The sequence below is a fragment of the Fistularia commersonii genome, chromosome 25 (assembly GCF_037954325.1).
Source record: "Fistularia commersonii isolate RoL2024-O1a breed Wild chromosome 25, RoL_Fcom_v1.0, whole genome shotgun sequence".
Lineage (NCBI taxonomy): Eukaryota > Metazoa > Chordata > Actinopteri > Syngnathiformes > Fistulariidae > Fistularia > Fistularia commersonii.
In genome coordinates this window covers 2,262,762-2,287,801 of record NC_141308.1, presented here as the reverse complement: position 1 = coordinate 2,287,801, position 25,040 = coordinate 2,262,762, and the positions used below count along the sequence as shown (strand labels likewise).

Genomic DNA, 25,040 nt, shown 5'->3' with positions numbered 1-25,040 from the left:
GGAGCCTATCCCAGCTGTGATTGGTCGAGATCACTGGACTGATCGCCAGTCAATCATAAACAGACAAACACTCACACACTCATTCCGAGCAATTTTCCCAATTTTTTCCAATTAACCTGCTGCATGTTTTTGGTTTGTGGGAGGAGCCCGGAGGAAACACACGCAGACACGCAGACAAATCCCGCACAGAAAGGTCGAACCAGGGTCCTTCGTGCTGTGAGGCCGAAGCGCTAACCACTACGCCACCGTGCTGCCCGATTTCTATTATATGAAAAGTAAAATAAAAAAAGCTCCCTTGTGTGTCATAGATGGAAGTGCATGGGATACTGCCCGCATTAATGAGTTGGGAAAACCAGTAGCTTGAAAGGAAACAATACTTACCACCCCTGCTGCATTTGACAAGTCGGGATGTGTGTGGGGCATTGTTTTATTCACTGTATAATGCTATGTCAGAAAAAGTCTAGCACATAATTGTTCGAATGTGTCTCAGTGCTACTTTTTCTCCTTGCCACTTTCAGTCTCCCTGGTCTTCACAACTTCCGGAGTCACTCTGGTCCTCATTAGAAGGCTTTTCATGGTCAGAGGCAATAAAAGTTCTGAAGAAAACATAGCTGTTTTCTCTCTTTAGTGAACATTAATTATACAATCTCCATACCAGACAATGGAGGGACAATGAGTTTCACATACACATAAAATCAGATTATCCACATACCAACAGTAAATGTTCAGGCAAACATCTACACAAGTCGGATTATAGGCCAACAACTATATCTGCTATTGGCAAATATACGAGTACACACACACACAAAAGAGCTCTGTGACCATTAGACTTATGAACACCTTGCCACATGGGTTGGCTTCTCCCACATATTTGTCTCCACAGTGACATAAAATATGTACCAGAGGGATAAATTGTAATTAGAAAGTAATTTTCATCTGCTTTGTGCATCTATTATCAATAATTACCAAGCTACAAATATTGGGTTCCACGTGAAGTTTCAAAATGAATAACGTTTTATCTCTTTTCGTGAACAAATAAATTGAAGGAAACATATCTGTTCGTCATTGATTGGTGCAATGCTATTTTGTACATGTAGAAACAAACTGTCATAAACCACAGATTAATTAAATGGTAACATGACCTAATGTATTGGCAAATAATGTCAGCCCTCAGAGGTAAACTCATCTGGTAGCAGGAAATGACTGAACCTTGTGGCTCTCTTTCTCCATCACTCTCCTCCCCTTTCTCTTTCTGCTACTTATTTTTGTTTTTCTTCCGTCTGTTTTGTGATGGATGGTTATTTAAGACTGCACTCAAGTTTTTACCATGTGTCACAGACAAAATAGACAGCGACAGCTTTCTCTGCAAACAGTCTTTAAAACATATCATCAAACCATGTAATTTGATTTTCGACACTATTTTTGAGAGACAACGCTTTTTATCAATTTTGACTTAAACCACATTATATTCTATTTTTTTATCCTGTCTGCCGAGCCAAAAACATACCGGGAATGGATACATCAGGGATGCTTTATATTTGCTGGAACTTTTGATATTCCATTCCGTGCGCAGGTTTTTCGAGCGAGACTTAATCGTGGAATAGTGCTGCAAAGACTGATCTTATTCTATCAATTTCAAAATATGTTAACTTGCTGGAGTCATACTTTAAGATATAAATGTCGAGCTTCTTTAATCCTACCTTACATTGAAATCTAAATACTAACTGCTTTTGCATCCATTTCATGACAGTAAGCTCTGGGCTTTTGGGCTGGGGAATATAAGAATGTTGTCATTGATCTTCGGAAATATTGATTAATATAGTTTTAGAAATCATTGTCATATTTTTATTTGTCAGCTAAGAAAATAATCAACTGATTGAATGATTACTATAAAATTCTAAATGGAGTTTCATAACTTAAGACCATGACCTTCATGATTACCGTGTACGTCCTTCAACCTGTAAAGTCCCGGGGGGTATCTTGATCTTGATGATGGAAATTACCACCTTTATTTTGTGCCATCACCATAACTTCTTGCGGAACATTTTATGTCATGAAAAAAGCCTGTAAAACTACAATTGAAACTACAGCCTTCTATGGCTTATGATAATGTATCTAAATTGTAACATATGGTCCAATAATATGGTTGACAATAAGAGCCGCACTTTGTCTCACGCATATGTCCCTCAAGTTCCCCAGTGTTTTTTTTTTCAAATTTTCTGAATACAACTTCAGATGTATCTTTAAAAACAAGAAAAGACCTCATTTCACTGGCTCATGGGGTGACTTCTGGAGATTTCCCATCACACATCATTCTAGTCATTCTGTGGTCAGACATTCCAACATGTCTTTTCCATAGCCAATGGATCATGCATTTTGTTGCAAATATTCATCGCTTCCCAACCCACATCTCCACTAATAGCAGAACGGCTGCATTTTAAACTCTCACTCTTTGGTTCGGTGAAATCAGAATACACGAGTTAGTAATGTCGATAATGATACAATAGACTCATCATATAGCACTGATCATTGCACCACCCTGCCGCTGTTAAATTCATTAAATAATTAAATTAAATAATAAATATTCTGATAGCAACAAACCATGCTTATTGATTTGATTCTTTTCGATTCTGACCTTAATAAATCAAGCCTTAAAACCCATACACAGTAGCCTAAAGACCTGATTTATCCGGCCCGCCAAAATTTTTTCTTTGAATTCTCAATCAATATTGAATTTAGAAACTCCTTGTTTTTTTCCTTTTTTAAAATTTTATATGGATGATTACATGCACAACATTAATATGATCATTAAAGATTTTAAAGTTGAAATAAAATGCAAAAAAAAAAAAAAAAAAGTAAATATTTAAATTGCAATTTTCATTTTGTTCATTTCACATGATACCTAGTTGGCCCGTGCATAAAAATTAAATAAGAAATGTGGCCCATTCCTGCTAAAGATGTCAGACAGTGAGACCATTCAGCGGGTGACAGGTAAACTAATGCCCAACACAAAGCAGGCAGCGGCTTGTTGACCAATCAAATGCACCGTGGTGAATGATTAGTGTACAGATGTGCACTTCGGAGTGAGGAATGACACCTAACATTTACTTGCACTGTTGGGCTCGTAGAGGACGACGTCGGGGTCACGCCAACAGTTCACCTGTGACACCTGGCTGTTGGAGATCAATCCCTTAGTGCGCACGGTGCACATTCCTTTCGTGAACTTATAGACACTAGCAGGATACAAAAAAAATAATAAAAAAAGGAGTGACAAGAAATGGTACTCACTACTGATCATCATTAAAAAAAAAAAAAAAAAAAAGGAAATTGACAGGAAACCTGAAATTCTCCCTCCGTCCATATCTGCGTGCTCCCCCCCCGCCTTTCCAGCTCCACAGAGGGGAAGCACTGGCACAGCATCGCTCACAAAAACCCTGCGCTGCGTTGGAAAGAGCTGCGGTAGCCTGTGCGCACCTCTTTACCCAGATCCCACCGGGCCGTCGCGGGAGCTAAGTGAGCGTAAGGCGACCGCTTGCTACTGTCCAGTTTCTCCGACGCACTATTTTCCAATTCATTCGTCGTTTTCCTCCTCGTCAGCTAAGCGGGCGATTGACGGCCACGGGATGCGTTCGGAGGCAACGCGGGAGTGATATTGTGAATCCTGTCACATCGGCGCTGCGTGGGAACAAACCGGGACCTCAAAAGAGTCGAGGCTGAACCGAGCAACAGAGCGCCGCAGCCGGAGACCGGGGGTTGGGGGGTGGGGGGGGTATTTTACGCACAGCAACGCCCGGTAGCCCCGGTTTTTGAGACGCGGCTGCCAAAGTCCTCTCTCCGTTTAAGGACTGATTCGCCTCCCGATCGGATTTGCACTTTTTGAGTTCATATTCAGCGTTCGGCTGTGATGGATTCCTACATCCTAGCGGCTCTGGCACTCTGCTCTCTAACTGCAAGCGTCTATGGGGACAAAGGGACCAGCAAAGCCAGGAGTTGTTCGGATATAAGGCAGTTTTACAGCAGGAAAGGATTCTCCGTGGATGGCGTCCCTCAGTCTGAGTTATCTGGTAAGCTTTTCTCAAATACAGCCTGAAAAAAAAAAGTCTGCTTCGTAATCTTCCTTGGAATCAATCCGATTCCAGAGCTCCGAGCTATTATAGGATTAACTAACTTTCCAAGCACCAATTATATATATATAAAAAAAAAAAAAATTAAATACAGCACAAAGTTATTTTTGTGGCATTGCCAGCATTACCCCGTAAGGACCCCATGACATTTTGGTCTATTTTGGGGCCAAACTTGCACCTGCACTGCAGCTAAATGTGAGGGTGCGAGCCATATAAAAACCCCAAACAAACAAACAAACAAACAAAAAAAAAAAAAACTGTATTTTTTATTTTTTATTTGATGTTTTACATATTTATGGTTACAAATCCACACTTTATATGACATGGGAAGAATATGGCTTGGCTGCCCCAGGTATATACCCGATAACCCTCAAAATGAAATGATGTTAAAGCAGTAATTCAGTCAGGATTATTCATCAGGGGTCAAAACGTGAGATTTCATTTTCATCAAATTCTCACTTGCTTGACCTGTCAGGAAACTTCAGGTGCAGAATTATCTTGTCACTTACTTTTCTCTTTATTTGCTTAATCGCTAATCTAAACCAAGATGCAGCTTCTCCCTACAGACACCAGATTGAAAATAAGAGGGGAGACATCAGAGAGTGTGACTGGATAAGTCTCTTTATACATTGCCAGACAGTCACTTGACCATGTGCAGTAACCACGCAAATACGATGTTCTTCACTGTGTCATTCATGGTCTGATGTCAGACAGTCACAAGCCCCACTGCAGTTCAGATGATTACACATGTGTCTTCCCTGGAATTCAGTGCAACACTTCAGCTCACATAAACACACATACACACATGCAGAGCTTACAGTAATTTCAGGCTTCGGAGTACAGTATTATACATGTAGGGACAAGATGGAAGGCTGTGATGATAAATGGTTAAAAAGAAAAAAAACAAGTTCCCTTCTTCCTCTCTAGAGACAGGATTTACAAGGCGATCTTTAATTCCTGTACTGACAAACTGTATATTCATTGCTCCAGAGCCATAATGAAGATATGAATAATTGTTTTCCAAATATATATATATGGCATTAGATCAATCTTCTACAATCCTCATTCATGTTTTCAGAGGTGATTAACTCTGGCGGGGGCACTACAGGTACATTAACTTGTTGCCAATATTACATTATCAAATCAAGGAATTCAAGTTAACATATTCACAAACATATGACCAAGACCACACTTAAGAATAAATATCAAGAAATTCACGTTAAAACCCACTGCAGATCAAAAGTACAAGATAAAAAGTGTAACCCTACAATAACCAATTCAAGCAAGAACATTTATTAGTCAAAAGTGAAAAGATTAGACATGTTACAAACACAATACCTCAAGAATTTCAACCGCCTATTTAAATATCTAACATTTTGTAATGGTTTATCTTTGCTTTATGAAAACATATTCATGTTATCCTATAATATATGTGATCTTTAAGAATTGCAATAGGGATCTCAATCTTTTGTGCTTGATTGTTTTACCTTTTTCTGCCTTCAATAGAAAACTGCTCTGCCCTTAGCGAATTCAATTTGTCTGCATGATCGCTGATTTTGAGGTTGTCTACATGTTGTATTCGAACATTTTAGGCTGCTTAAAAACTAATCATATGGGGGATTCTGACCACATTTTCAGACTGCCTGTTGATACATCTATATCATCAAGAAATCTATGCAAACATGTTTACCGATAACAATGATGACCCTCACAATGTGGTACCCTCTTTAAGGATCCCAATATAGATTTACCATCAGAAAGCCTCTTGTACAACCCAGCTTCTTGCAAGTATTTCACTTCTTTGTTTGTGGATAATGTGCTCCCCTGTGAAGACAGAAGTATTTTTCCACTTGCTCAGGATGAATGGCACTTAAGGATGCATGAGAGATACTCTGTAGTACTCACCTAAAGGTCAAACACTCAGGATGATCCTAAAGAGGAGATGTTGTTTTCTGTAATCTTATGAGTTACAAAGCAGTGCATGGCTGCAGATTTAGAAAGACAATAGTATCTTAAAAGGGATATTGTGCCTTTCACTCTTGCAAATTTCAGATGATTCCCTTTCTCTTGGGGGTTTATTTGATTTGGTTTATAACTTACAAACAGACATGCACAGGCAATTAAGAGTGCATCTTCTTGAAACAGATATCCAGTGTGAGGACACAACAGGTTTTTCATGCAAGGACGCTACGATAGATTGTAAAATTCAGAGTGATATTGTGATGAGATAACTTGAAGTAATGGGGAGGAATCTGATACTTTAAACCTCACACTTCTGATGTAACAAGTTGACCTTTCTAGAAAAAGAAAAAAAAGATATATTTTATACACACACACAAACACACATACAAATGCCTCTCAACCTACAGGACTCTGAACCTTGCAAGGTGTTCCTTTGGCAGTTTAGTTTAGGTCTTGAGAAATAAAGTCTGAACTTCATCTCCGTTATTCTTCCTCACCCTGGCTCATTGGTGACCCCATATTGAATATCACTCAGAATATGTTAGTGACTCCACTTCGGCCTCTTCGCCCCAACTCTCACAGTTGGTCATTCTCGCACTGAGAAGTGTTTGGAGTTATTGCAGAGCTACCCAGCCTCCTGGTTCCAGCATGTTGAAGTCCTTTTTCACCTGTGTGAAAGTCTCATGGCTGACTCTAGTTACTTTTTGGTCATTGCGGCACTGGACCTGCAGTCCACACAGCATGCCATTTTACTGATGTGTGTTCCCCCGCAACATGGTAGATTTGTCAGCCTCAAATGACTTCTTCTCCGGAAGTACACTTTTACTGCCACAGAGAGGGCAGGTAGACTCATTTTCCTAGTCAGTTTGGGTGACGGGACGGCCGTGCACCTCATGGACACCATGCTGTCACTGCTCAGATCAGATGGAGATGGTTTCCTTGTCTTGCATGTTTTCCTGCACGAGCTCCCACCACCGGTGTCCACGGCTTCTGGCAACTCCCAGTGTCTGGCCGCTGGTGACTGCCATGGTCTGGCAGAGAAGGACAATTAGGTCCCTCTGGCTACCAGACAGTTCACTTTCCAGAGTGTCGGAGGCCCTGCAGATGGTACCAAGACACAAGGATACCAGCCGTGGTGGCTGGAGTGATTGACCTTTGTTTTTTTCCACTGGCGAGGTGAGGTGCTCGCTCCCCCTGTACTTGTTTGAGGTGCCAGGAAACACCAAGACCAGCCCTGCTGGTAGCAGTTGTAGATGCTGGCGGACGTAGTGAGCTGCTCTTTGTGAAGGACTCAAGGTCAAGAAGTTGGTTTCTGGCTTTGGCTTGCAAAGGGGCCTGTTCCTGCCGACTAAAGCAGACGTACGGGATAAAGGTAGCGGGCCACAACTGAGTGCATCTAACAGCTCATTCATTGTGACATTTGGCAAAAGTCGGTGTCTGTTTGTGCTGTTTCGAGGTGGAATTTGTTATCGCCTCCGTTATTGTCCCTATTAGCGCAAGCAGGGCTATCTGGTGGCCCTCTCCTTTGAATTCCCTACTGACATTCAGCATGTAGCTGGGAAGTTCACCCCTGTCTGATTGTCTGTTGGGTGTGTTTGTGTGTCCTGTGCATCTCGGGTGGAGTTTTTGGTTCTGGTACCTGGATGTCCTCACCCTTAGATTGACAAGCTAGAGGATGCGATTGTAGGGGAAGGTAGTCCTGCCCTCCTCTGTGATGTCTCCTCTGGCTGTCCCCGCCTTAAGGTTCCAGTGGCCTGGCACTGCTGAGTTTTCAATTCAGTTCACCCTGGATTTTGGTCATTAGTGAAGCTGGTTAGTTCCAAGTTTGTCTGGCCTGGCCTCCACAAGGACGTCAAGGGGTGGGAAGCTGCATTTGTGGTGTGCCAGCGTGCTGAGGTTCACCAGCATACGAGGTTCCCCCTGAAGCTGATTCCATTTCCAGAAAGATGTTTTGACCATGTGCATGTTGATCTGGTGGGCCCTGTATCTTCTTCCAGGGAAGATACAGGACTTTTACACACCTGCTCACAAAGGTGGATCAGAGCACCAGGTGGCCCGAAGCTGTCCCAACGTCCTCCACAGCATCCGCGGACATTGCATGGACCTGTCTTTCACTCTGGGTTGCCCCTCTCGGCACAACACTGGATATCACCTCAGACAGGGGTGCCAGTTTGTGTCAGAGCTCTCATTGGTGCATACAAGATCAGTCAGTGTGAGTGTGCATGATACTACTGCACGCCACCCACAGGTTAATGGGTTGTGTGACTGGTTTCACTAGTCACTCAAGGTCACTTTTGTGCTGCGCTCTCAGATGGCAACTTGTAGACCGTATACCTCGGGTTATTCTTGGGTTGCCTTCAGCCCCTAAGGAGGACACTGCCAACCTGGTCCCCTTTTAGCCACTCTGTGTGCGGGGGGGATTTTTGCCTAAGGGGTCAGCTCCTGCCTGAGAGCTCTGCTCCTCCGTCCCATCTGGCTGTTTATCCTTTTTTGCGCTGAGTCCCCATTCATCGCTGTTTTCCGCTGTCATTCCTGCCTTCAGACTTCATGACGGTTCATTTTGTTTTTGGGCTACATGATGCTTTCCTCACCAACCCCCCATACGATGGCCCATTTTAGGTTCTTGAGACAAGTCCTAAGTGTTTTGTGCTCATAATGGGTGGACCCTAGGGAGGAGATCATGCTGGATGGACTTAAATAGGCGCACAAGATTGCAGATGTGGATGAAGATTGCAGTTGAAGGGTGTGTTTCTGGCTCAGGTTCCCTTTTAGGGTCACCTTCCTTCTAGGACCCCAACAGTGCCTCCACAGGTTCAACATTTCGTTTCTACTGCTGTTTTGGCTGGGAGACAATGCAGTCGTTATGGGACACAATTCAAGTCGACAGAGAGACTACTTTGTTTCTAGGAACCCCTACTGGGTGTTTGGGGGAGGGTGGGGTCCTCCAGACCCTGGCAGTGACTGGCGGCCAGACAACGGGAGTTGGCCAAGGCCATGCGCACTGGAGGCAGGGGCTGGTGCAGGAAGATGTGCCGCAAAAGGAAACCATTTTTGTCTGATCCACGCAATGACAGCATATTGCCCATCAGGTCCACGGCCGTTCCATTGCCCAAATCAGACAGGGAAAATAGCATCTCTGCCCACTCTGTGGTGGACAGGCTGCACCTCTGGTGCAGAAGTCTTTTGAGGGCGGCGTATCTACCATGCTGCACGGGGTTGTGCAACAGCTCCATGGCTCACCGTGTGGACTGCTGGGCCACCGCTGGCTTTGGCCAAAAAAATTCCATGCAAGTGGCACAGTGCTTTAGCATGTTGAAACCAGGAAGTTGGGTTGCTCTGCCAGAGCTTCAAACTGACAGTGAACCTCCATGGACCATAATGGCCTCAATCTAAATCAGCCACTAGTCTCGTGGGGTGAGAGGCCACACCCCTTAGTGTCTGCCACTATATATATATATATATATATATTGGTTTATGACAGAAGAAATGCTGGCCCATGAGCAGTCCTCCAATTTCATCCCTGAAATGACTGTAAGCCATAATACTTAATGAGTAGATCTGTCATGTCATGATACCACACTTTCAATCAGTGATGAGGAACTGAGTTAAGTCTAGGGGTCACTGCTTCCTCAGCAAGAGAGAATAGAGAAGTCAGACAGCAAGTAAGGGACGGAAGACCTGGGAGAGCTGCCGAGATGAAGAATTGTGACTTGGGATGAGACCTAGAGAGGGAAGGGAGGATTTGGCTGTGAATAGACAATTAATATTTCTTCCTCTGTCCCTGTCTCCTCAGACTGAAGCATAAATAAATTCTCGTATGCTCCAGTCTGGCATATTAAATACCTTAGTTAAACATGAAAGCTGTAGTTTATGCTTCCAAATTATGAGTCATCCTATGGAGAAGTTCTGATATTTACAGGAAAATATTTCTGGCTATGATGCCAGAACTTGATCCGCCCAGAGTTTTGCCTGTGACAGACGAGGGTCACACCCACCTGGACATCACCCCCGCCCTTACAGGGCAAAGAGATCTGATGACTTTCTCTCTAAAAATAATGTCCTTTCAAATGTCCTTTCATGGCATTTTCAATTGATTGATCACTTTAGGTCAAGTGCTTTCAAAACATTGTCTTATTTGAAACAAGGTTCTCGACTAGGTCCTATTTCTCTTTGAATATGTTGTTTGACTGTGCATGCCTTTAATGATTATTTAGACATGAGAAAAGTAATGGAACAGCCTTTCTTTGTCTGTATCTTTTTATGAGTCTTTCTGATATACTGTATATATTGTCTGGTGTGTGTGTGTCTGTTTTTGTAAATTTTGCCTTCTTAACATTTTTGTTTATTCAATCATCAATGTTTATACTGAAAATTCACTGCAGCCCTCTTGAAGAAAGTTTAAGCAAACCAGAGGGAATTTAGTTAAAAAAAATTCACAACAAAATCAGCAGTAAACACATGGTGAACAAATATATGTAGAAAAAAATCTGCTTTGAGTAGGATTAACTCTTTTAAGGTGACAAATTCCCTGTTTTTTGAAATATTTCTAATCATGAAACAAACAGACAACCCGCACTTTGCCAAACCCCCGAGGAAGTACCTCCTAGATGGATCAAATGACAGTCTTTGCCTCCTTAATTTGCTAATATTCACCTGAAGACTGTGCAAATCATACAGAAGATTGTCAAATAGGAATTGAATACATTTACATTTAAGTAAACAAATATATTTAAAAATAATCAGAGCTTAGATCAGGCCATTTGGCATATTAAATGGGGCAGCGTGCTGTAGGATGTAGAGCAATTGTCTTTGAAATTGAACATTCCTGGTTCGATTGCCGGCTCCTCCAAGTGTGAGGAAGTGTTGTTGAGCAAGACACTGAACTCCTAACTGCTCCCCTGGCACTGGTGGACAGCAGCCTATTGCTCATGGTTCATCCATCATGGGTTCATTGCAGAGAACGAATTTCCCCACGGAGGATTAATAAAGGATAAATTATTAAAAATGATTAGAGCCTGCACTTCACAATTCCTTCACATTAATACACTTGATGGCACAACTTGAATAGTCACACAGTTTGTGCTACAGAAAATGTCCAGTGGGCGAGAGCTACTGAGTGATCTGTGAGCTGTTATTGTATCATTGTGCTAAAGCAAAGTTTAATGGACCATGGATTGAAACTGGTCAGTGAAGAAGATTAAATGCACTGGATCATAAATAGTTTGGTAAACTGATTGATGCTCTCGGAAGAATGTGATGATGTTAGTGCAATGTTTAGGTATAACGTTTTAGACTGCTTTTTCTCTATGTTTTTCTCTAAAAAGGAGGATTGATTTTTATGAGGCTCATCTTTCTCCTCCTACCTCACCAAATCAGTACAGGCATTCTGACATATCCTCTTGTCTTTCAGGGGATGACATTCTTCATTTGTCTATTTTTCTCTCTCATCAGCTCTTTATGTGGAGTGTAGGGGCACTTTGAATGCAGATTGCAGGCAAGAAGTGATAGACATTCAGTCTTATACAAGTCCAAAATGAGTTGCAAGAGATAGGGTGGTAAGAGTTTTTTATGGAATTTGCTTTGCTCTCTGTGTATATATATTATTGTTGATTGATACGTGGTGACTGAGACACTCTTTGCTCTGGATTGTCAATTCTAGCCCGTGTTTGGTTTTCTACATGAAAAACGTGGGGATGTTCTGACTTAATTTGTGGAATATATCTCAAAATGTACAGTATAATAGCAGCATTGGAGACAAAATGGAGCAATCCAAACAGAAGGTGTTTTTGGGCAGCACTGCTAATTCTCTAAATGTAGTGCATATGGAGGAGGCCAGGGTTTTTGTTTTTTTTGGCTGCCCCTAAGACAAACATGAAGTCAGGAGTGAAATGAGGGTTCTGCCAGTAAAACACAAATAAACAAATATGCAAGGAAACCACAAACCGCATAAATAAATAGTGAAACAACACTTTTATCTCTTTTCCACCTCTTCCTATGCTATTTGCATATGAAATGGTGTTTAAATGCTTGTAAACCAGTGATTGACTTTGTCTTCATTCCAGTTGATTACCAGTGGACAAGTATGCCACTGGTATTTTTAGACTTGACATCACAAAATAATTAATTTAGGGCTGTGACAATTTTATGGAAGTTACAATTTTATGTGTTATTCAGCCCGTCTTTCTAAACTGAAGCAGACAGATAGATGAGGGGAGAAAAAGAAATGCAGGGAAGGGGAAAGCCCTCAGAAAATGAGCAATATTTATGATTAGATATTTTATAGAAACACACAGACACACACTTATTTCTTAGTATAGATAGATGTATGGCTTGACAGTCCCAAAAAAACACAAAATATTCAGGCTCCCTATTCTTCATTTTTTTCAATACACATCTGAAAAGGAAACAAAACAAAACAGGGATATTACATAACCAACACAAAAAAATATACATATGCAAATTCCTTCAAATTAAACAAGAGTAGCATAGCGGCAAGTAGGTTGCGCATTAGTTAGCGCACAAAGGACTCTAATGCGTTTCCCACAGTGAGCGTTTCTGTTTGGAGTTCCTCCAGGTTTTTAGGTTTCCTCCCACAGTCCAAAAACATGCAGAAGATTAATTGGAAAAAATTGGGAAAATTGCCCAAATGTGTGAGAGAGAGTGACTTGTGAGAGAGAGTAAATGGTTGTTTGTCCTGCTATGTGACCCTGTGATTGACTGGCGAGCAGTCCAAGGTGTACCCTATCTTTGCCAGTGACAGCTGAGAAAGGCTCAAGCATCCCTTATTGAAGGATAAGTGGCAGAAAATGAATGAATGATTGAACATATAATCACTCATATGCTTTTTTAATCAAAGAAAAGGTACATTTTTCAAAAGGTTTTTTCGCTGTTGGTTGGCAGTATTTTGGCAGTTAGGGCTTTTGCTTACAAGCAAGATCCTCCCGATTCAAGTATCACAGGGGGCCTTTCAATGTGGAGTTTGCATGTTCTCTGTGTGGATTTCCTCTGGAGTCGCTGGTTTCCTCCCACAGTCCAAAAACATGCAGTAGAGTCATTGAAGACTGTTAATTGCCCAGACGTGTGAATGAAGTGAATAGTCTTTTGTCTCTATATGTGATCCTGTGATCAACTGGCAACTAGTTCAGAACGTACTCTTACTCAATGACAGCTGGGATGGGATCCAAGCCCCTGGAACCCTGACTTCAGGATAAGCGGTAAAGAGAGTAATTTTTTTTTTTTTTTTTTCACTGGCAATTTTCTTGCAAGGTTTTCATATGGAAAACAAAAAACTTCTTGTGTGAGGAAAGTAATTGCAAATGTGTCTTTGCAGAGCTGTGATTCTAAATGAGGGGTGTCTCTAGATTGAACAATCTTAACACTGAAAAAAGAAAAATCGAAAATTACAATGTACTATACTCTGCATGTAACATATAAGCCTATTTTAACACTAACAAACAAAAAACAAAATCCTAATGATAATAATAATAATCATATAAATATTGATAATAACACAGTCTTCGTTGACTGGCAAGCCTTTTAAGAATTATTCATACATGTGTCATGGACTAACCTGAGCTGATCTGAAGTCTAATTTGAGCAGTGTCCAAGATAGCGCTGTGCTTGAAATTTGCCAAGCCACAACCCAGTCTCAGGCAAACATGACCAGCGGTTCACAAGGAGACAGAGTTGGGATTACTAATCTAGAGAAAAGGCCCATACCGGAAAATGGCCACTGATACGTCAAAACCACTGATATCGCTTGGATTTGCTATTCCAAAATAGAGTCCTATGTGTCCTCTGGGTTATGATGCCCAGTCATGTTTTTACTTTTAGTTTCAGAGTCTATTTTTGTGTAAATGTCTTTTGATATTCAACCTACAAATTTGATTCTTCTTTAGATGGCCATCAAACATCAATGCACATTTTTACTATAAAAAATGAGACCTAATATTAAGCTCTCCAGGCAGACTGGGAGCAGGGAAGGTGTTATTGTATGAACAGCCTCTTAAAACTCTTGGGCCAGCAAGACACCATCTGCAAAGGTTGTGCCTCATAACGTTCAACTTCATACAGATCGAGTTATAACCTGCTGCCTCAACCCCATGTCATATTGGAACAAAGAATACGTTGGTATTCTTTTCCTTTAAGAAACACTTAGGTGTATTTTTCACTTAACTGACTCAGAGATAAGACGACCAGGATTCACTTAACTGTTTAAATCAGCATAAAACCATATGTAAGAGTTGTTCTTCCACTGAATGTAACACATTGCACTCTCAAAACTCTTCTAAAGCAAATCCCAGCATCTGTGTTTTGTCTGTGCTTGTTAATGTGGGTGTGTGCGGGTTTTCTGGAAGTGTGTTTGCTTGCTAACTGAGAATGTAGAAGTTGTTAAACTGCTGAAGTCAGGAAGAAATCTTCTGAGGCATTTTACCGCAATGGGCTACAAAGAGAAAGAAAATTGACCACAGTGTGTGTGTGTGTGTGTGTGTGTGTGTGTGTGTGTGTGTTTGTGTGTGTGTGTGTCTAAAAAAAATAGGGTTGATGGTTGATATAACTAATTATTGATATTTTTTGAGAATAGTGCTTACAATTAAAAAGAAAGAAAAAACAATAAATTAAAAGAAATAAAGGTTGGATTCCCATGTTATTTTCAGTGAGGTGACACATTGCAATGATGGCTATTTTAAGAGTGAAAAACAGATTTTTTCGTGTATTGTCCCTGCCATATGACGTGGCTGCATCCTCAAATTGTATTCATTCCATGAGTTGCCATGGATATAAGTTCTTGTTAAATTCAGCTTTTGATTTACCTTTCTTCATTTTAACATGTTTCTGACCCCGAGGAAAGATATTTTCTTTAATGGTTCTACATGTACTTGACAAACCCACTGCTGTTGTATGTCTGTGACTAGAAAATGCTGTATTCATTGAGACTTCCATCCATTTCTTAAAAGATGAATACATGAGATCCATTCATGTAGCCATTTTGATATAGTTACAACAGTAACAACTAACACACACACAGACACACTTATTTCGTTACACAGTGATCATCAGAAAGGTACAAAGATTTCAAACATGACCCCCTAGCACAGCCATAATAGGATCACGCCTAAACCAGCCCTTAATCTACCTTTAATTCTTACTGCTCTCTCATCTCTGTAGCCTTATCTCTTCTATCTCTAGCAATAGTGGGTACATATCAAGAAAAAACCAAGATCACCAATAGCTGTTTTACCTGGCAGCCAATGAATCAGAGCTACCAATATCACCGCTGACTGGGGCTCCTTTCTACTTAACTTAAAGCCAACTCTTTTGTTTAAGAGTTGGTTTTAAATCTCGAATGCAACACTAACTATTCCGAAAGGTACGAGTTGAAATAAGGCAACCAAATCTTGCATAGAAAATCGTATGCTACCAGATAAATATTTCCCCAATCTCCAAGCAATTACATTTTACTCATTAAACTAGCTCAAGCAGGGGTGGGCAACCTACGGCCCGCGGGCCACATCCGGACCGTTGGTCTTTTCAATCCGGCCCACCAAAGATTGGTTCAGAATTCATACTTGATGTGAATGATCAGATCAATGAATGTGGGAGCTCAAACAGGAGATTATTTCATTTTTGGAGCTACATGAAAACACTTGAGATTTTTCCTGAGCTGAATGACACAGACTGGCTTTGTGATTTAGCCTTTACTGTGGACATACTGACACACATGAAAACCTAATTTGTGCATGAAATGCAAGCGAATGTCGGAGGCTTCAAAACCAAGCTGGTTTTATTTTCAAAGCAAATGTCAGACGAGTCTGATATGTACTGTTAACAAAAGTGTTTTTTTATGTGTATCATATCTTGTGGTGAGCCGGCCCATCTTTCAAATTCTAAAAGTCAATGTGGCTCCTGAGCCAAAAAGTTTGCCCACCCTTATAAGTAAATAAAAAAATGCAAACCCTTATAAATGCAGTTGTTCCTGAGCCAGTGGGTTATCACTGTACGAGTATCCAGATCCAGTGGAATTAGCAACATGTTTTGTTTACAATGTGCAAAGGCAGATGTATTTCCTTTAATGATTTAACATGGCACTTGGACTGTAAAACGATATGTTTTCACCATACTTATTTAATTATAGATGCAAATATAGACGCCCTGGTGCACATGAATAAATAGATCTAAATATGTTAAAACGTACTCAAGACACCCAACTGCACTAAGAATCACTTGACAGTTAATTTGTAAAATATTTATGAGAGAAAAGTGAGCCCTAAAGAAGGAAGAGTTGTAAAAAGTGAGAGAGCCATGGAGGGGTAGAAAATAAAGAATCAAACAAAACCATGGAATGTTCATTGATGCAACTTACTGAAAGGAATGAAAGTCCAAGTTTGTCCTCTCAAGTTTGGGATCAAGATTATCTCACCGGTTGCCATCTTCCCCAGGTAGGAAAGAAGTAGACTGGAAGGGTGAACACAAAGAATTACACAGAAAATAACTGTTAAACTTGTCCTTTCTATTCATTCTTAAGGAGAACCTTGTGATTTTTGCTGTGACTCCTGCTTTATTCAGACAAAATATAAAACATGTTTAATTCTCTATGGGAAGTGTCGCAAAAAAGTCATAACACACTGCTACACACTGAACTCTTCATTTCGTTGGAGATTTTACTTGGTAAGATTTCTTTCTCTTTGGTTGTTGAACCTCTGATCTTTATATAAGAGTTCTGCATTATGATAAAAAGAGATAAAGCTTAGTAGAATGTAAGGTAAATCATTGCTATGCAGGGAGACCAACAGACAGAGACTGTTCTAGAACGAAAAGTGGAAAAAGAACAAAAATAAGGATTTAGATAATAAAAGCTAATCTTGTAACAGCAAACACAATGACAATTGACGGTAATTACATATGTCACCCTATAATTATGAGCTTTTTTTGTGTGCCCCTCTTTTATAAGGTTGTAGTAATTCTCTGGTCATCCCTACTCTTCTACTCATCAAACAGCCTCTCTACCTCCAGCTCTAAATAGCCAAACGTGGTCAAGCTAAATAGGCAAACCACCATGAACTGCAGGGGCTTTCCTAAGCCACAAGTATCGCCTGAGAAATGATGTCACTTAAAACCAGATCTTAGTATTTAATTACAGAAAAATGTGCTTAGACAGCACAGAATCCAGCAGAGGAAGAGACGTGGTGTGGACTCGCAACATGTGAGCAGTCAAATTAGAAGGGAAACTGCTACCTAACAAGGAAAATAGAGATAAAAAGGTGCTGCGTAGCACAGCAAAAATCACTCTTCTGGATGGTGGTTTCTGGAAGAACTAGTGTAATGGAAGACCAGCGATCTTTGTAATTTTAACCAATTATATGGTGGCAATCCCAAAAATGTAGCAGATAGAATGGAAGACATTAGTGTACTAGCAGCACTAAGAGTATTTGTTTGGTCTCCAGGGAGAAAAAAAAAAAAACAACCAAAAAACAAAATACAGATTTCACTGTAAGTACTATTAAATACAAAACAGATGAGACTCAGTGGGAGTGTAATAAATGAAGATGAGAAATTAACACACACGCACACAGAAAAGAGAGACAGATACACACAATCATGCTGACTGTAAGAAGGCCAAGTTAAAGAATAAACTCACCTTGTTCACATTAATTAAAAAAAAAGCCCAGAAGGTGAAGAAGATAGCTGATAAAATGTCTAGTTTAAATGCTCTTTGATTGGAGAATTCTATCATTTAAATATCACTTTTCGTGTTCCCACAATTTAGTCCATCACAGTGCATCATAAAAAATATATTAAGTCACAAAGAGCTAGAAACAAAATGGCAGTGTTTTTGTAAATTTCACATGAAGAAAAAATGAATTCACATCCTCCTCTGCAGGAACAGATAGCAAAAGACAGAAATGGGCTGTCTTGATGAGCGTAAATCTTTAGGACATTATAAATGCCAAGTAACTGCAAAAGATGTGAGTCCTAGTCTTCTGGATTATTTTCTTGTTGACATCAGCTAAAAACTTAATCCTACAACAAGAAGTGTTTATTAAAAAGAGCCAAACTGTGTGACAGGGTGGGATTTGTTGGCACTGAAGAGAAAGTGGCAACTGCTCTGCATCCTAAGTATGGAAAAAAGGCTTCTAGTTTGAAAGAGATTATGTAAAATAATGTTTACACCTTCAGGGGAGAGGATATTCAGATGTTTTGAAGCACCTGTAAATTAGCTCCTCTCTCTTGCACTGTCCCTCAAACACTGCACTGTTACCTTTTCATAATACATATCTATATATATGATATAAATATGATTCCATCCATCCATCCATCCATTGTTTACCGCTTATCCTCCTCATGGTCGAGGGGGATGCTGGAACCTATCCCATCTGTCATTGGGCGAAAGGCGGGGTGCAACGTGGTGGCGAGTCAATTTTACTAATTTTTCCGATAACCTCTACTGTATTTTTTAGGACTGTGGGAGGAAAATGAAAATCCATGCAGACAGTGAATCTTTATTAAATCTGTATTGTATAAATCTATGTTACTGTGTGCCAAATCTCAGAGCAGTGTATTACCAATCACAAACAAGCCATTCATTTAGAATCTCTCATCTTTTGAGTTATTGTTGACTCTTTTTGATTTTAGGGGGAATATTCATTTCTCAGTATTCTTCTCTTGTGTATTAAGAATATGATCCGTGAATATATTTACTCCTCAGATAATATTACACATGGCATTATTAAGCAATAGCAAAGTATTGTATGTTAGAAAAAAATACATTTTTGGGTTATATTTTGTAAGTCAATTAAGTAGTCTGTAGTTTAATAAATATCATTTTAAAACATGCTCTTTTTTTCTCCCTCTGAACAACATTAAAAATCTTTATTGACATACAAAAAGGTTAAAGAGCAATTCAGTCATTAGCTGATGCTGGATTTAACTGTCTTAAATGAACTTAATCTATCCTTTCCACATGTTTTTTAAGCCTTTCAACCAAATTATTGGAGCCTTTCATGATTACAACCATTACCGTTTTTCAGAATATTCTATATTATGATCACCATGTGTGTTTGTGGATACATATCAATAAACTTTTATCTCTCTCGCGTGTGTAGTATAGTGTTTCATCATTAACACAGTATCTGGCAATTGGCAACATATTCATTCAGATGTTGAGAAATGTGATACTGATAGTGTCAATGCTACCAGTGTGACAAAGCTCACCAGGTGCTGAAATTTCCATAAGAAATACTGAGAAGAAGCCCGAACTGTTAGATTTTATGAGAAGCTGTGTTAGCATGATCAGAAGTGATTTACTAGCAGAGGCACAGAAACACCAAACCTTACTATTTAGTAAGTAAGTACATATGTTATTCCTGAACCATTAGCATGGTCAAATCAAATGCTCCTATATGCTATATGTGGTTATAGTTTGATTGATTTAAGGTAACGCAGAACTTTTTGAATGGTTTTAAAGATCCACACCCAGTCAAGTACGGATTGCGTTAAACATGTGCAAACCTTTAAAATGTCAATTTTAAGTGAACAATCAACCAGTGTTTAGTTGTTATTGCATCTTGACATCCACAGCACTGCACAAGCATACATGTCCACACCATCTGTTTCAGTGAAGGCTCAGCATTTGCCTGGATCTGAAGAACTGAAAGTCCCAATTAAGGAGAGTGGGCCTGGTGTTGTTGTTTTTAATTGTCTCTTAATAAGATAATGATACTTTTCTTCCTTAAAAGGGAATCTTTTTGGTAAGAATAGGGATTTAATGAAACAGAATTTTACAGAATTTAAACATCAAGGCAGTTGATTTTTCTCTCTTTTCCTTTATGTGCTATGGAAGCCTGCCTCAAATTTTTGGGTTGTCAACGTTGCCATATGAGATTACCATTGAGACTTTTCCCCTTTCTTCTTTTCGTTTTCCCCTTAAAATCCCTTCCTCTTTCTGGTTTCCTTCACCAGCCCCTTTCTTGCACCACACATTTATTCTGGCATGGTTTCTTGATTAAGCCCAGCTGTAGCACTTATGGCAAAGCCAGAGTTTTTCACATTGTTTTATAAATTTTCTGGATGATTTTACAGTTGCTAGCTCTGTTGCCTTTGTGTGACATAAAAAAATGTTTGCGCAGGATTCTGCTATGTCTTTTGACTCTTTGGATGAAGAAGTGTGCCCGTATGTGTTCAGCAACAAGCCATTTTTCATATTTTGACAAGTTTCTGGCACAGCCAGATAGTACACAAGCATTTCAACTGCAAAAGTATTGGTTGACTTAATCTTTGAACTTGATCTCAACAAGTATGATTACCAATATTGTGTCAATATTGGCACCACCTAACTTTGTTTTGCTTGTCAGTTTGGTTCTTTAAAAGGCTATTAGGACGATTTTTGTTGCTTACATTTGAACTAGCTTGTTTCCAAGCTAATCATTAGCATAGAGTAAGATAGACCAAAGAAAACAATGTTAAAAAATTGCCGATGCGAACAAATGTCACTTGGCTACTATATAATGGGTTAAAAGTGTTGGTGACCACATGCATTTTAATCATATACTCATTATTTTATCAACTGGGACGCAGCAAAAGACTGATTCCTGCCAAAAAACATTTGAAACCAAGTCGAGAGGTTACGTATGTTTATATTCTTGCAGCTCTTCAAAGGCACTTTGCAGCTGATTGTGATATTTTGTTTAGCTACCGTATGTGGATAGAATTCAACTAAGAGACGCCAATAGATATAGGGCTACAGAGGATATATTTACCTTAAAATATTGATTTGGATTCACTATGGCTCGGTAGAAAAACTTGCAGGAATTCTATATGCATCTCAGACAACTGTCTGAGAACATTGGGATAGGAAGCCTGTCACTCCAGTCCACCTGGCAAAGTTCATTTATTTTGGAGCTGCAATACACCTGAGGCCATGCATGTGCACCATATTGTAACCTTTTACAAAAGCGCTTAGATCTCTTCCTCCACTAACCAAAAAGGCATGGAAAGTCGTTCTGTGTGATGACCTACCAGCCCTTCTCCATTTAAATGACATTTTGCTGGGGTTAGAAGCGGCAGCTGAGAGCAACTGTTTGAACTCCCCACCTCCCACATCACCCATTTCGCAAATTGTTGCTAAGCCCCGATCTCATGGGAGCACAGCCGCTAATGCACCATTACCCTTCTATAAATAAAAATCTCCATAGACTGCGCTCACAGTTTCATTGTTATGTGATTATTTTTTTATTTCTTCCCACTGTCATTGCCATTTCATGGTTTATTAATGCGTATCATTTTGAGGGGAAAAATGAGTAAAGTGTGAGAGAAGTTGTGAAGTTGGATTCTAACTGTAGGGAATTCTTCTTTTATGAACTTTATTTTTGAAAGTGAAAAGCAAAAGGATGTTTTCAACGTGGAGCGTCTAGCCTTTTGGTGCAGCACTCCTGATCTTTGGTTGTATTCATGTGCAACAAAATATATTTGGTTGCATATACATATGACGGTCACTTGTTAAAAAGGACAGAGTTTGAGTTTTAAGCATGAAACGCATTCATATTTCAGCACTTTTTAAAATTGTGTTTACAAACAGCTTAATAGCAATATGTGTGTTCTTATTCCAACTGTAATTTGCACACATGAAAATTATACAACAAAATTAATAAAAAGTAGCAAAGAATAGAAAGATGATGGAAGTCTACTGTATTTGAAATTTCAGTTGCTAAATCAAATTGAATTTTTTTTCATGAAATATATATATATATATATAATGAAACCAAATAAAAAGAAATGTTAGCAAATATTCTGTACATAGTACGACAATTTTCATGAATATATGTACACTTTTACACCAGCTGAAGTTTTCGCATCAGATTTAACAATTATTGACTAAGATGATCTGTGCTTAAAATATCATCGCTCAGTAGGTTGAGTTAAAAGAACTATTTATATATGTGCCAGAGTTCTCTATGCTTGTCAGGACACCATTTGAAATGCCTCAGTCCTGCACAATAAAAGTCTGCCCTTTTATGTAAGTCTAAATTAATGCAGCATGTGGAGTATCATACTGTGCCCTCTTTGGCCAAAGGGGGTGTATGAACAGATTCAACACTAGCCCTAAAAGTGTGAAATAATCATGTGCTACTGTGTGAGTCTTAGCTCTCACTCCTTTGGCTATTTTGAGTCTTTCAGACAACATTTGGCATATTGGGAAATGACCCATTGACCTGTGTTCTGGTCAGACGTTTACAATTAGTGGTTTCCATATGTGTTAGCAAAAGTCTGCTGTATATTTCCTTGTACGTTTCATGTCCTTATTGAGCATTCTTAAAATCCTCCAACTTAAGAGGTTCATAAAGAAAACATTGGGATAAGTGCAGGTTTGATTGTCTGATTTCTTTTTGCTCTTGTATAACTTTTTCTTTTTTTAGTCATACATTGTATTACGAGAGAAGCACAAAATCATGCATGGATTTTTGAGATATTTAAATGCCACAAGATTTTTACAGTATGAATTCCTTCTATGGAAACATTGTGATCATATCGTGGAGCTTGAAATTTTTGGGGATTCCTTATACTTTCTTTCCTCCTCCTTAACCAGTGCCAACCTACCATGTCTTTTCCCCCTTAATTAATCACCAGATCTAGCCAAGAAATTGTCTATCAATAATATATTCATTCAAGACCTAAACTTACCGATATGCAACACATATTTGGACATATGTGTCTTTTTTGGTCATAAGTATCATTTTATACCCCCACCATAAGGTAGCTGTATAATATAAAATTCTTGCAGCTCAACATTTGCTGACATGTGCTATTTGGCCAGTGGACATAATAGATGAACATTGGTTTCCCATAAAGTAATTTAAATTACTCTTTCATGAGATTATTTGCGTAAGTATCTTTGAACTATCAGGTATCAGGTTTTGACACAAATATCAAGATTGGCCAATTCATCAGCAAAGTTTCCATTCTTAACTTTTATAAGCAACATAAAAAAAAAAAATGTATGCAACAAAAAACATTCTTATTTCTAATGGAATAGTAATAATCAAGAAGCTCCTACAGATTGTCTGAAAACTACTGAAGTGAGACCCGGTTGGAACCCTAGTCGACCTAGGGTTCGCACTCATCGATCCTGAAGCACAACTTCTACATTACTTCACTTGGAATTACCTTCTTTCAAGAATTATGTACTGTTCCATTCCTCTTAATTTTCAGTCATCTAAGTCTAAGTATATTAATTCTTTGTGGAATTTGAGTCATTCATAATGTTTCTTATCCAAGTAAAACACCTTGAAAAAATAAATAGAATATTGGAAAGGTAATTTTTCTCTTATGATAAAGAATTTTTATTGCAGAACCTTGGTGGTTCTGTGGTCTGAATATATTTACTGTGAGCACGTGGAAAAACATGGAACATGGGATACTGACTTTCACAAGCAGTTCTGTCCTTGCAGTTTAAAACAACCTGAAGCACTAATAAAGATTCAAGATCAAAAGCATTTATTGTCACATGTAAAGTGTAGAAATGCGTTTCCCTGTACAGTGAAATTCCTACTTTGTTGTCCGCAGCGCATTTGGATATGGACTGATGGGAAGAGTGTAAACATTTTTATAAATATGATTATTAATATAAATATGAGCAGTGCAATAGAACAGTGGCAGTGCAACAAGACATTTGAGTGCAGCTTGGTGTGCAGCTCACAAAGTGCAGGTGCAAGGATAAGTGCAAATTAAGTTGGCAGTAGACTTTACATGTGAAAGGAGATTGTCAGCTGTTTAAGATTCTGATGGCAGTCGTATAGAACGACTTCTTTAATCATGTCGTTCTACATTTTATACTCCTGTACCTCTAGCCGGAGGGTAGGAGTGTGAACAGTCGATTTTGGGCGTGGGTGTGGTCCTTGGCAATGCAGGCAGCTCTTGTGTGGACTGCGGTGGTAGATGCGCTGCAGAGAAGACAGTGGGGTTCTGGTGATCCTCTCTGCCGTCTTTACCACTCGCTGCAGGCGTCTGCGATCCAGAGCAGTGATGCTGCCGTATCACAGGGTGATGCAGATGGTCAGGATGCTCGCAGCAATGCAGCTGTAGAAGTTTCTGAGGATTTTAGGCGACATGCCAAACCTCCTCAGCCTCCTCAGGAAGTACAGCCCCTGTTGAGCCCTCCTGGCCGTCTGCGTGGTGTTGAGGTACCAGGTGAGGAGCACCCAGGAATTTGAAGGTGGTCACCCTGTCAACTGCAAGTGGAACACTGGCTGATGAGGTCTCTTCTCCTTCCTCATGTCCACTACCATCCCTTTGGTCTTGTCTGTGTTGAGGTTGAGATGGATGTCCTTACATCACTTCACCAGACTGGCCACCTCCATCCTGTAGGCAGTTTCATTTCGGTGATGCATCTACTGAGTCATCTGCGAACTTCAGGATGATGTTTTCCTAATGGAAGGCAACACAGTCATTGGTGAACAGAGTGTAGAGGATGGGGCTGAAGACACATCCCTGAGGAGTACCCGTGTTCATGATGATGCTTGCTTAGGTCCTATCCTGACAGACTGGGGTCTGCCATTCAAGAAGTCCAGGAGCCAGTCCAGAGGGTGGGGTGCAGGCCAAGGGCGGACAGTTTGTTTGTTAGTTTGTGGGGTATGACGGTGTTGAATGCGGAGCTGTAGTCCACAAAGAGCATCGTGATGTGGGAGTCTTTGTTTTCTAGGTTGGAGAGGGAGTAGCGGAGGGTGGCGGCTGTGGCGTCAAAGGCCACAGTGAGGGTTTGCAGCTATGAGATCACAACACAGTCATCTACCCTGGTTAACAGATGAGCAGTACTGAAGTTTTTATTGTTGTTCTTAACTGTTCTTAATATGATCAGAAGAAAATTCATTCATTCATTGCCGATACCGCTTATTCTGTAGTCTGGATCAACCAGGGGTTGGAGGGTTGAATGTATCGCTACCCCAGTCACTTTACAAGAGG

At 39.9% G+C, this 25,040-nt stretch overlaps 1 protein-coding gene across 1 annotated transcript in view; it reads left to right on the top strand.

Annotated features, from left to right (window-relative positions):
• Positions 1-3,443: 3,443 nt before the first annotated feature.
• The window catches only part of gpc1b (glypican 1b), a 62,124-nt gene continuing 40,527 nt past the window's right edge, over positions 3,444-25,040 (top strand). Inside the window, exon 1 of the mRNA XM_086172054.1 lies at positions 3,444-4,064. Coding sequence (XP_086028180.1) covers positions 3,905-4,064 — 160 coding nt within the window. The 5' untranslated portion in view covers positions 3,444-3,904. The remainder of the gene's footprint in view (positions 4,065-25,040) is intronic.